The 13,003-nt window shown below is 41.1% G+C and overlaps 1 protein-coding gene across 1 annotated transcript in view; it reads right to left on the bottom strand.

The window, feature by feature from the left end:
- Positions 1–12,644: 12,644 nt before the first annotated feature.
- The window catches only part of LOC109018856 (potassium transporter 1-like), a 4,741-nt gene continuing 4,382 nt past the window's right edge, over positions 12,645–13,003 (bottom strand). Inside the window, exon 6 of the mRNA XM_035692766.1 lies at positions 12,645–12,811. Coding sequence (XP_035548659.1) covers positions 12,645–12,811 — 167 coding nt within the window. The remainder of the gene's footprint in view (positions 12,812–13,003) is intronic.

Genomic DNA, 13,003 nt, shown 5'->3' with positions numbered 1-13,003 from the left:
TCCCATGCACTTACGTGCCCTTCACTAGGTTAGACCCTTCGGGGACCACTTATGGTCACCACAACTTCCAACTCAAAGTCTTGTCTCGAGTGCTCATCCACTAAAGTGAACCCCTTATTCACCTTAGGATTAAGACACTAGGACATTCGTCTTACTCTTCTTACAACCACATTCGACGCATGATTCCGACCGATAGAATCACACATCTCAATCCTAACGATGCATCCGTCACTATCTTCATGCATCTTGGCCCACACTAAATCCTCATTCCCATCCAGCAAGACACATGGCTCTAAGCCAACTCTGAGGCTTAGTACCGTGCAACTATGCTCATGACAGATTACCCATTACATATGGTGAATCCGTCCGGCACGTGTCTCTCACCATGTTACACAGGTACCTTACTCCTTTATCACCTAAGATCAACGATCACCTGTTCGTAGGGACAAGGGCCATATTCCGATACCAATCTTCTCTTGACCCGGCTAGCATGACACTTCACGCTACCCGTCCCTTTTGACAGTTCATCCCAACACTTAACACGACAAGACTCCATCTATAACTACGTTTCATGTCACGTTATATAGCCCGAGATTGTTCCAGTGCTACACCGTGACCTTGTCGTGTTACCTAACATTCTACTACATCACTCCTGACTCATCACGAGTACGGTTCCTCACGTACTCCCGTCACATCGTGACATCTCGTCACGTTCCCATTACGCCATTTCTACACTTTAACACTTCACCCATCATAAGCATGACTTCCAATAACCACGTCACGAAGTGACGTTGCCCAGTCATGCTTCCGCTGCGTACTCTTACACTTATTCCACTACTTCACCCATCACAAGCACGACTGTCAATAGTCATGTCACTTCGTGACATTCCCCAGTCATGCTTCCGCTGCGCACTCTTATACTTGTTCCGCTACTTTGCGCATACTCCTGGCCATAAGTCCATCACAGTGACACCTGTCACTTCAGACTACAGGCTACGCCATAACTACTTTGGGACACTGTTCCACAGTTCCCGACACTATCCATCACGTTCCACGCCCATCAATCACATAACCATCCTTATCTCTACAACACGCCACACGGAGTGTCGCTGCTACGTGGAGTACACTCCACGTATACTCCCTTCATACACACCACGTTACCATTATGGCATACCTACCATATGGTACATCACTCCATCACAGGGAGTACGTTCCACTCGTACTCCCTTTACATAAGCTCCATCACCACTATGGCCTACACGCCATATGGTGCATCCCCAATCATATGGAGTACATTCCACATGCACTCCATCCATACTCACCATATCACCACTACGACATACCCGCCATATGGTACATTATTACATCACATGGAGTACACTCCTCGTATACTCCTTTCATACACTACGACACATCACCATTATAGCATCCTTGCCATATGGTGTATCTCACCATCTCATGGAGTACATCCCATTTGTACTCCCCACATATACAACACGCCACATCACCACTATGACATACACGCCATATGGTGCATCGTACCATCTCATGGAGTACATTCCACATGTACTCTCCACATACATACCACATCACCAATATGGCATACACGCCATATGGTGCATCGTCCACCACATAGAGTACATTCTACATGTACTCCTCTTACACGCATTACGCCACTGAGTACACTCCACTTGTACTCATCTCGTTCCACGATACGCCAAGATGGTATATTTTACATATACTCTCCTTGTCTCATATTACGCCACACATAAAGTACACACAGCGTGTACTATCCCCATCCCACATGCCACATCACCATTATGGCATATCCGCCACATGGTGCATTACTCTACCACATAGAGTACACTCCACGTGTACTCCTCACATATGCTATACCCCACACAGAGTACACCCATCGTGTACTCCCTTCACACACATCACGGCATGTCACCACTATGGCGTACCCGCCATATGGTGCATCTCACCATCACATGGAGTACATTCCACATGTACTCCCTACATACACAACACGCCACATGCACACAGAGTACACTCAGTGTGCACTGTATCCATTCCACATACACCATGCCACCATTACAGCACATATTTCCCAATCACACTACACAGCACACTTCCCAATTACGCCCAACACATCACAGTACACTACACGGCACAATGCACCTCCATCCAATACAGATAAGCCCAACACTTCACTACACAGAATGCCCAACACTTCATTACAATGCCACAACACCACAAATACTAACAGCACAGTCCACAACCTAGTCAACTAGTCAATATCCAACATAATTAATAAGGGATAGAGGGTTATACCATCGACGGGATAACCCGTGCGTTGCTTGCAAATCGTCATAGCCGATGATGTCGGAAGAGTCGTACGTGGCGGCTAACTCACGTACGGTGACTGTTTAGGCATTTAGATAGCTAGGTGTGGTCTTGGAAAGGCTCGTGATAGCCTTGTGATGATGGTAAAGAGCATAACATGGCGGATCTAGCCATGTACAATGGCGGTCAATCACACGCAGTGACTGTCCATCACGTGCAGTGATTACCCATCACATAAAGTGATGGTTTAGACCTAAGGCTTGGCTAAAGGAGGTGTGGTGAATCTCGTGGTGGCGTCGAGGTGGCGCCACGGTGGCTCACGGTGGCAGATCTGGCCATTCCATGGAGGAGAAGCCGTGGGAGAGTGAGAGAGAGTGTGCTCTCGTGGGTGGCAGATCGGGGCCAATGGAGGTCGGGTTGGCTTGGTGGAGGCCTGAGGAGGCTGGACATGGCGGTCATCAGCCATGGGTGGCGGTGCACGGTGGTGCACGGCGTGCAACCCGTGCGTGCGTGAGTGAGGAGCCGTGAGGTGGAGGGAGAGCTTCTGGCCATGGGTCACATGGAGGAGCTCGGGGAAAGGGAGAGGAGGTCCATGGTGGCCATGGGTGGTCGTGGGTGGCCGCGTACGGCGGCGCACGGTGGGAAATGGGCTAGAGACCCATTTCGGGTACTTGCCGTGGAAGGAGGGGGAGGACTGCTTCATAGGGGTTGGCTTCGGTGGAGGATGATGGCCGGTGGGAGAGGAGCTCTCCGTGGGAGCGGTGGAGCCATTGGGCGGCGCACGGTGGCGCTATGCGCACAAGCCCGTTCGGGCTTCACACTTCGAAGGGAGAGGAAGAGGGAGCGTGAGGTGGAGGGGTTGGCATGGTTGAGCTCGCCGGCGTGAGGAGCAGCCGGTGGTGTCGGCGGTGTGGCCTGGCGACGCACGGCGGCGCCGAGCTGTGCGTTGGAAGGCTTCGGCCTGGAGTGGCCTGCGTACTTTGTACGCCGAATGAGAGAGGGAGGAGAGAGAGGGTTACGGGGAAATGAGAGGGAAAAGAGAGAGGTCTGGGTATTTAACCCAGTCCTTTCGTCTGGGGGTCTACACGATGATCTAACAACGAGGAATTGAAATACTGATTTGAAGATGCTTAAAACATTAACTTAATTAAAAGCACTTAGAGGAATTAAGGTAGATATTATTTTAAACTAACTTTAGTTTATAAAATAGTATTCTTCATCATTAATAAAATGATGAAGTCTCACTTAACATATTTAAAAGGGTTAAACCATTTAATTAATAAAAGTTCTCAACATAATTTAAATATCATAATATCTTAAATAATTGAAATCATTTTAATAATAATATTAAAATGATTTCCGGCAATTATAATATTTTTGGAGCTCTTCAATAATATTATGATTGTCGTATTTAAGATCAAATCTTAATTCAACAATGATGAAAATACTCCTTATAAATATTTTCAGCATATTTAAAACACTGGACGTGCTCTAGAAGTCACACGATATCTTTCGAGACACGCTATCATGGTTCGACACGCATAACGTGACTCGCAGTCGGTAGTGAGAAAGGCAGATGATCACATAATCTCTGCCTTTAGGGTTTGCTTACGTCATCAAGACGGAACATGCGTCAGAAAGAGAGAAGCGTACGTAAGAAGAAGGAACTGGGTGTTACATTGGGAACCTCTACATAAGTCACTGAATGTCTTTGGTGAACTTCTTGGACCATAAAAAGAGAACCACTCTCTATTATAATCTCCTGTAGTCCCAAAGGAAAGCTCAGTTGTAAGCCTCTAAGTATAGCTATCAATTCAATCTCTAAAGACTCATTCACTGCATGTTCTTTTTTCCTAGCTGCCATAATAACTTTCCCTTGACTATTTCGAAGGATGATCCCCATATTGACATATTTTTGGTCATGGAACATAGCACCATTTACATTTAACTTCATTGCATTCTATAATGGAGGTTTCCAGTGATAACATTTCTTTACACAACTTTGAGATTCTCTCTTGATGGCTTTAAAAGTTTTCTGTATAGATAGGGCTTGATTAATCACATATTCAGTTGCCAGATGTTTTCCCTCAAAGACCATTTGATTCCTTTGAAACCAGCATCCCCATGCAATCATAAAAAACAGTTCCAACTCTTCCTGGTTGCTTTTGTCACTTACCTGCTGAGCAATATCCACAAAGACATGGTTAGGATCAGTATTATTTAAAGCAGGTAAGTGCCTGGTCTAGCTTTCCCTTAGGGATGGGCACTGGTATAGAGTAGGTGTTGTATCTTCTACTGCATTGCAGTAGAGCTGACAAAGTTCCTCTTCTATTGCTTTCCTCTTTTTCAGATTGGATCTTGTAGGTAACCCATCCATGCAAGCTCTCCAAGCAAAAACCTTCACTTTGTTTGGAATTTGCAGTTTCCATATAACCTTCCATATGCGTTTCTACCTACTTGCATTAGAATTTTCCCCTTCTCCACCTAATGTATTCATATCTCTAAACAAATGATAGGCAATTCTCACATTAAACTTGCCATTTTTCTCCATTGCCCATATCTGTGTATCTTCATGACTTCAGGGCTTATAGTCATACTTTTTGACTTTTAAAATATCCCACCATTTGGTGTGGATATCAATCAATTCCTCCACTTTGGCCTCATTGTCCCTGATCTCTCCCTTTCTCATATGTAGTTTTAAATTCTCAAAACCAGGATTCCAAAAATCATTCCAGATTCAGATTACACTTCCATTCCCCATTCTTTATCTGCAACCCTGAGCCATTTTATCTTTCTCTACTTATATACCCTTCCAGACATAGGAGGGATTATGACCCAATTTTGATTTTAGGAAAAGGTATTAAGGGAAGTATCTTGCTTTAAAAACCTTATGAAGAAGACTGTCCTCATTTTTCATTAGCCACCATCCTTGTTTTGCAAGTAGAGTCTCATTAAAGATTCTGAGGTCCTTGAATCCCATACCACCAGCACCAGGATGTTTAGGAGCAAAACATTCTTTTCCTGCTCACCCAATGGATTTTCTTTTCCTCTTATTTTTCTTCCTACAAAAACTTAGTCATCATCTGCTCTAATTCAGTACATAAAGATCCTGATAATTTGAAGCATCTCATAGAGTATATGGAAATTGATAGAGCCACAACCTTGATGATAATCTCTTTACCCCTTGTGACAATAGTTGTTCTTTCTAACTTTGAAGTTTCTGCCAAACCTTATGCTTAATATCAGAGAAAGCTTTATGTGGCTCTTCCAACCATAGAAGGTAGGCGTAAATACTTGCATAATGTTGAAAATCTTGGATGCCCTAAAAGGATAGAACTCCTGCTGCTTCTCAATATGGACATTTTTGCTGAAAACAATTGAGGTTTTTTCTCTATTAATTCTCTGTCCAAAGGCCCTCTCATATTTCTCCAGTAACTTTGCACAACTGTATTTTCATGTAAATTAGCTTTACAGAATAGCATACTTTCATCTGCAAAAAGAAGATGATTTACCAAAGGAGCTCCTTGATAGATTTTGATGCCACGTATTTGTCTAGTGTGTTCAACTTGTTGTAGCAAGGTGATCAGTCCTTTAGTACAAAGCAAGAATATGCATGTAGATAAAAGATCTCTTTGCCTTAAGCCTCTAGTAGGGTTGATAGGGCCCCTAGGTTCTCCATTTATTAAAACGGAAAAAGAAACAATCTTGACACATAACATGATAGGATCTATCCAATGTAGCAAATCCCATTTGAATCATAACTTCTTCTAGATAACTCCATTCCAACCTATCATAGGCCTTACTCATATCCAAATTTAAAGACATAAAACCCTACTTTGCTATTATTTTATTCCTAAAAAAATGAATAATTTCATATGCAATTAAAATACTATCAGTAATTAGTCTGCCAGGTACAAATGCACTTTGAGAACTAGATATAATATCAGGTAGCACCAACTTCACCCTATTTGCCAAAAATTTTGAGAACAGTTTGTAAATAACATTATAGAGACTAATAGGGCTATATTTTTTCACTCTCTCTAGTCTTTTTGTTTTTGGAATCAAAGTAATAAAAGCATGATTGAGAGAGCAAGGGAACTGACCTTGAAATTTTTTTCCACAAGGTGCCAACACTTTTGGAAGAAGATATGCGCCATTCCATCAGGTCTAGGTGCTTTGGTTGGGTTCATTTGGTGCAAGGCTTCCACAACTTATGTCTGTGATGTGTTTTTGTGAGTTCCTTAGTCATCTCTCCTATGATTCTTCCATTGGCAGATAAAAATCCCATATCCCCTCTTTGTGTGTTAGTGGTAAACATATCTTGAAAATATTGCATAATAATGCTATCTCTTTCATCACTCTCCTTCCACATCCATTCTCCATCCTTCAGTCTTACAATCTAGTTCTTTTTCCTCCTTTGAGATGCTTTACTATGGAAAAATATTGTGTTTTTATCACCTGCCTTTAACCATAGAGCCTTAGACCTTTGTCTACATAAAACTTCATCTCTTTCTATCCAAAAATGTAAAATATCGTGAGCTTTCAGATATTCTTCCTTTCTCAGGTGTTGAGGATCCCCATTTTGTAGTTGTTGAAGGTGGGCTCTGCCTTGTTGGATCTTAGTTTGGACTTTCCCAAATGACTGTGTCTTCCATTTCATGAGATTTTCATTACACACAGAGATTTTCCTCATTACATCTCTTATATTAGCATGTCCAGGTATTCTATTACATGAGTTTTCAATAACTTTTTCACAATCATCTGCTTCAATCCACATAGTTTCAAACCTGAAAGGTTTCTTTCCCTTTTTATTATTTGTATTGCCTTCTGTTTAGATAATAATAGGTATATGGTCTGAGTGTGCTACTGAGCCATGTATAACTTTAGCATAGGGAAACATATGACACCACTAAGTATTTCTAGAAATTTTTCTAACCTCTTACATATATTATTGTCCATTTTTCTATTGTTCCACCAGGTAAATTTGATCCCTTCATATCCCATATCAAGCAACTCACAGTCATTCACAACTTGTCTAAACTCATCCATCTGTCTTTCAGGTCTTTTTCTACCTCTTTATTTTTCAGTTCTACTTAGGATCTCGAAGTCTCCAAACACAAGCCAAGCATGGTTTCCTTCCCTTTTTATTGATTTAATTAAATCCCATGTTTCATGTCTTCTAGCTGTCTCAGGATGACCATATATCCCTGTCAACTGCCATTCACAACTGACTCTTCCTGCCTCAGTCACCTTCGATTCAATGTTGTAAGAAAAATTATACTCATCATTCTCTATACCACACACCACACATGATTTTTTATCTTTTTATTTTTTTTTCTCTTAGCAAGTATGTGGTGTACGGATGATGAATATAATGACTTAACTAGTTTAATAGGAATAAACAAAAATAAAATTGAAATAAAAATAACTATGGTGTATGGTGTGTGGGATGATGAATAGCAACGCTCTTAAAAAATTATGAATAGTTAAATGCACCTCCTTTCACCACATTAGAGAGAGACCTCCACTACGACCCTCACTACCAATAGCTAAACAACAATCAAAGCCTAACTGAAATTTCAAAGTTTCCATCATTTTCACTAACAATTTAGTTTATTGCAAAATTAAAACATCGGGAACTTCCTTCTTCACAAGATCATGAAGGGCTCAAATTCCATGTGGGTTTCCAAGCCCACGAGAATTCTAGCTTATGATTTTCATGGTTCCTGGTAGGGTTGTAGTCCAGCCACCGTCAATCTCTCCAATTGGTTTTTCTCCTCAGACACATCCATCATCCTTTGTTTTGGTTTACTTTGCTTGGTTTCTGAGTTTAAGTCTTCAACGTCTATCTCCTTCATCTTTTGTAATTGGTTCATATTCTACTTCATTTGACCCTTCATACTAGTCCTTCTATGTCATTTCTATTTTCTTCCTGCACTTTGTTCTTCTCAATGAGTTGGGATATTGGGCCATCCTCGTGGGCCTCTTCCAACGCATCTTGTTGGGCCTCGCTGGAATCCTCTCTGCTCTCTACCTGAGGCCCACTTGTCTTTCTTTACTTAACAACTAACGATCAATTGTCATTAACTTTAGTATCCATTCTCTGGGACATTCCTTCCATAGCTTGATATGCGGGTATGCCACCATTAGCGTTGCCCAGAAGATATTTTTTCCTTTTTGCCTCAATAACTTCCTTATTGACTTTCGTAAATCTTCCCTCTTTATTTTGAGAATTTATGCTATTTCTATTACAAATTTTTTTTTCCATTTTCGATATCTTGTCTGTTTCACCCATATTTTCAACAACATATATCAAACTTTGTCACAAAGGCCAAATGCATTAAGGCCTATGACAGAAGGACCCAACTTTGCTGCTATTGCAGCAGCTGAAGGTGGAGACATGACACAAAGAACTGCAAGACCAGACAATAATGCACTGAGGCAGTGAGTGGCAAGCAACCTGCTTTTAGTGCTAGGATGGACATGCTAGTGGATTCCCTCTTTGTGTGAATATGTGTACATATATGTGTGGGCATGTCAGAAGCTATTTTTTTTTTCCTTCGTGGTCTTTTGTATTCTTTTAAGCTATGCATAGAATATATAAAATGAATGTATTCTTTTTGAGTAGTTTCCAACAGAAATAACATAGTGATTTCTTCTCTAGAACTGGCTCTCGAATTCCTCTCATCCTTTTCCTCAATCTCCCATTCATCCTTCCTCTTCTACTCCAAGTTTCATTTTTAACATGGTATCAGAGCAGGTCTGATAACCCCTACTCATTTCCCTTCTATTATCAATCGCTGCTTTGTGACTTTGTTTGCTATATCATTCTGTAACTTTTTGCTCCCATGGCCGAGGCAAACCCACATCATCGCTCTCCTCAAAATCCTTCTCCATCTGAGGACCCTAATAGTCCATTTTATTTGCACCACAATGACAATGCCAACACTGTGGTGGTCACAGCTCACCTCACAGGCACAAACTATCTCTCTTGGCACCGCGCATTCACCTTGGTCATCTCAATCAAAAACAAGCTTGGATTCCTAGATGGAATCATTGAAACAACTGAGCTTTCCAATAACCTTTATGTCCCTTGGCTTCGTTGCAACAACTTAATACTCTCTTGGATCCTCAACTCAATCTCAAAAGAAATTGCTTCTAATGTTTTGTATGTCAGCTCAGCTAAAGAAATTTGGGAGAAACTTAAAGCACGGTTTGCACAACCTGATAATGTGCGCATTTATCAGCTGCAACAACAACTTGGGTCCATCATTCAAGGGACACAATCTATGAGTGACTACTTCACTCAACTTAATGCAGTGTGGGAAGAGCTGCATAACTATAGACCCTTACCTCACTACTCTTGTGGCTTGTGCACTTGCAAATCTTTAAATCCATAGGAGAAGCTCAACAAACTGATTTAGTTCTCAAGTTTTTGATAGGGCTAAATGACACCTATGACAGTATAAGAGGGCAAATCATTCTCATGAGCCCCATGCCCTCACTGGATATGATACTCTCTCTTGTCCTACAGGAAGAAAGGCAGAGGCAGGCTAGGACCCTTGTGATGCCTCCCAAGAGTCGTCAGTCTTGGTTGCTTACCATAACCAAGCTAAAAGGAAAGAGAAGACAAATGTCACCCGCTATCACTGTGGAAAACAGGGGCACATGAAGGAAAAATGTTATTGTTTGGTTGGGTTCCCACCAAACTTTAAATTCACTAAGTTTAAGACTGGATACTCAACTAGTGCACCAAGCCCTCCCTCAGTCAACCAAGTTACTGCTCAAAACCAGGAAAAGATCCCCTTGAGTCCTGCACTATCCCTAACTGAAGATTAAATTCAACAAATAGCAGTTCTTGTCATTACTCAATCTTCTCAGCTCAATCCAAAGGATGGAAACTTGCCAATCAACCAAACTGACATCAGCTTCTAGAAGCCACATATGCAAAATTTCTCAACCACCACTCATCCAATATGGCAGGTATAAACCCTCAAACCTCTGTTGGATTTAGCTTACAAGCATCTTCCAAGTTTTCTGCAAATTGTAATCAAAATACACATTCCCTCACAAACCACAAACAAACTTGTTGTATCACATGCTTCCCAATGGATCCTTGACACTGGAGCTACAGATCATATGGTCTATTCCATCTCATTGCTCACCACCATAACTTGTGAAAAACAAACCCAAGTGCATCTCCCAAACAAAACATATGCTCAGGCAACACACATAGGTACTGTTAGAATTTCAGACAAACTTACTCTCATAAATATCTTATGTGTACCTACTTTCAGTTTTAATCTCATATCTGCCAGCAAACTCACCCAAGACTCTTTCTCTTTGTCTTATATTTCTTAAACAATTTTGCTTCATATAGGACCTGTGTTCATTGATGACGAATGGTCTTGCTGAAATCTTCAATGGCCTTTATTTTCTCAAAGCTCATTCCCCATCTTGCCATGCTGTCAAAGGTCCTTAATCAATAAAAAATAGTCCCAGTCAGTTCACTCACTTAGCTAACAATCAATACTCAAGCTCAAGTCAACCACAAGGCTTTGATTTATGACATTTTAGATTAAGTCATGTACCTCATCCGAGGATGAATATAATTTAAACTCATGTTTCTAATGTAAAATGTAATATTGAAATGCAATGCACAGTTTGCCACTTGGCTAAGCAAAAGAGGAAGCCATTTCATTTAAGTTCTATTTTCACTTTCCTTCCTTTTGAATTAATTCATTGGGATACTTGGAGACCATACTCTCACCCTTCCATCCAAGGTCATTACTATTTCCTAACTATTGTGTATGACAAAACTCGAGTCACTTGGGTATACTTGATGAAATTTAAGTCTGAAACAAAAACCATTTTGTAAAACTTCATTCACATGATTACAAACCAGTTTGATGCCAAAATTAAGCAAATAAGGTCTACTAATGGCCTTGAATTCCAAATGACAGATTTTTACAACTTTTATGGGATCTTATATTAGAAATCTTGCATCTACACCCCTCAACAAAATGGGTTGGTAGAAAGAAAGCACCAACACCTCCTGTCCACTACTAGAGCCCTCCTCTTCCAAGCCTCCCTTCCACTAAAATTTTGGGGGGATGCTATACTGACAGCAGCTCACCTCATCAATAGAATCCTAACTCCTGTCCTCAACAATAAATCTCCATATGAGGCCCTCTTCTCATCCATTCCTTCCTACTTTCACTTAAAAGTTTTTGGATGCTTATGCTTTGCTTCCACCATAAAAAGTAATAGAAGCAAGCTAAGTCCTCTAGCTAGAAAATGCATCTTTATAGGTTATCCCCTGGTGTCAAGGGATATAAGGTTTATGATCTTGAGGATCACTCTAGCTTTATGTCACAAGATGTGGTCTTCTATGAATCCTCTTTCCCTTTTCAAAAATCATATTATGATGTCACTTCCCCTACTGACTCCCACAATCTGGTTCTTCCAATGGCCATACCAGAATCCATATCTTCTCCCTCCACATACACATCTGTCACTCCCTCAAGTTCAACTGACGTCCAAGAAAACAATCCTACCACTCAACCCAACTCACAAGACAATAATCACAATAACAGTCTGAACACTTTCCCCTCTCCCACTGAAAATAATGAGCCACTTTCACATACTTTCACAAAATCACCTCACTCTCCAATCATAAATACACCACCTGTCACTCTTAGGAGATCTAACAGAGCTTGATAGCCACCTGTTTACCTACATGATTACCATTGCCAAATAGCTCATACAAGTCCAACTTCACACTCATCTCTAATCAACATTGCTTACCCTCTCCTTCAATACATGTCCTATGACAATCTGTCCACTCAACAAAAATCCTTTGCTCTCTCACTCTCACTACTTCAAGAACCTCAGAATTATCAAGAACCTGTTAAGTCAAAGTATTGGCAAGATGCCATGCATGTTGAATTGAAAGCTTTAGAAGATAATGGGACCTAGACATTCAACTGTTTTACCTCAAGGAAAAAGAGTAGTGGGATGAAAGTATCTCCACAAGCTTAAACAAAATCTGATGGGACAGTAGAGAGGCCTAGGGCCAGGTTAGTAGCAAAAGGCTACACTCAAAGGGAAGGATTTGACTACCAAGAGACCTTCAGCTCAGTTGCCAAACTCACAATTGTTAGTGTCTTTCTTGCACTAGCTGCCATCTTCAATTGGCACCTCTATCAACAAGACATGCACAATGTTTTTCTCCATGGAGAATTGGATGAAGAAATCTATATGGAGTTACCTCTAGGTTTGGTTTCCAATACTCAAAATCAGACTACTCTTTCTTCACCAAAAATGATGAGAATGGTTTCATAGCCTTCCTTGTTTATGTTGATGACATAGTCATAGGCAGCCCCAACATTAAGGCAATTAACCAAGAAAAAGCTCACTTGCATTCTCAATTCAGAATCAAGGACCTTGGCACTCTCAAGTTCTTCTTGGGTTTAGAGATTGCAAGGTCAGTTGCTATACTCAATTTGTGCCAAAGGAAATAGTCTTGAAATCCTAGAAGATGTAGGACTTCTTGGGTGCAAACCAGCAAACACTCCCATTGAGATGAACCACAAACTCTCACATTCCCCACCAGATTTGTTAAAAGATCCCACAAGTTACAGGAGACTCATAAGTA

This window comes from Juglans regia, chromosome 8 (assembly GCF_001411555.2).
Source record: "Juglans regia cultivar Chandler chromosome 8, Walnut 2.0, whole genome shotgun sequence".
Classification (NCBI taxonomy): domain Eukaryota; kingdom Viridiplantae; phylum Streptophyta; class Magnoliopsida; order Fagales; family Juglandaceae; genus Juglans; species Juglans regia.
Note: the sequence above shows the minus strand (reverse complement) of the source record. Positions and strands in the feature narration are given on the sequence as shown.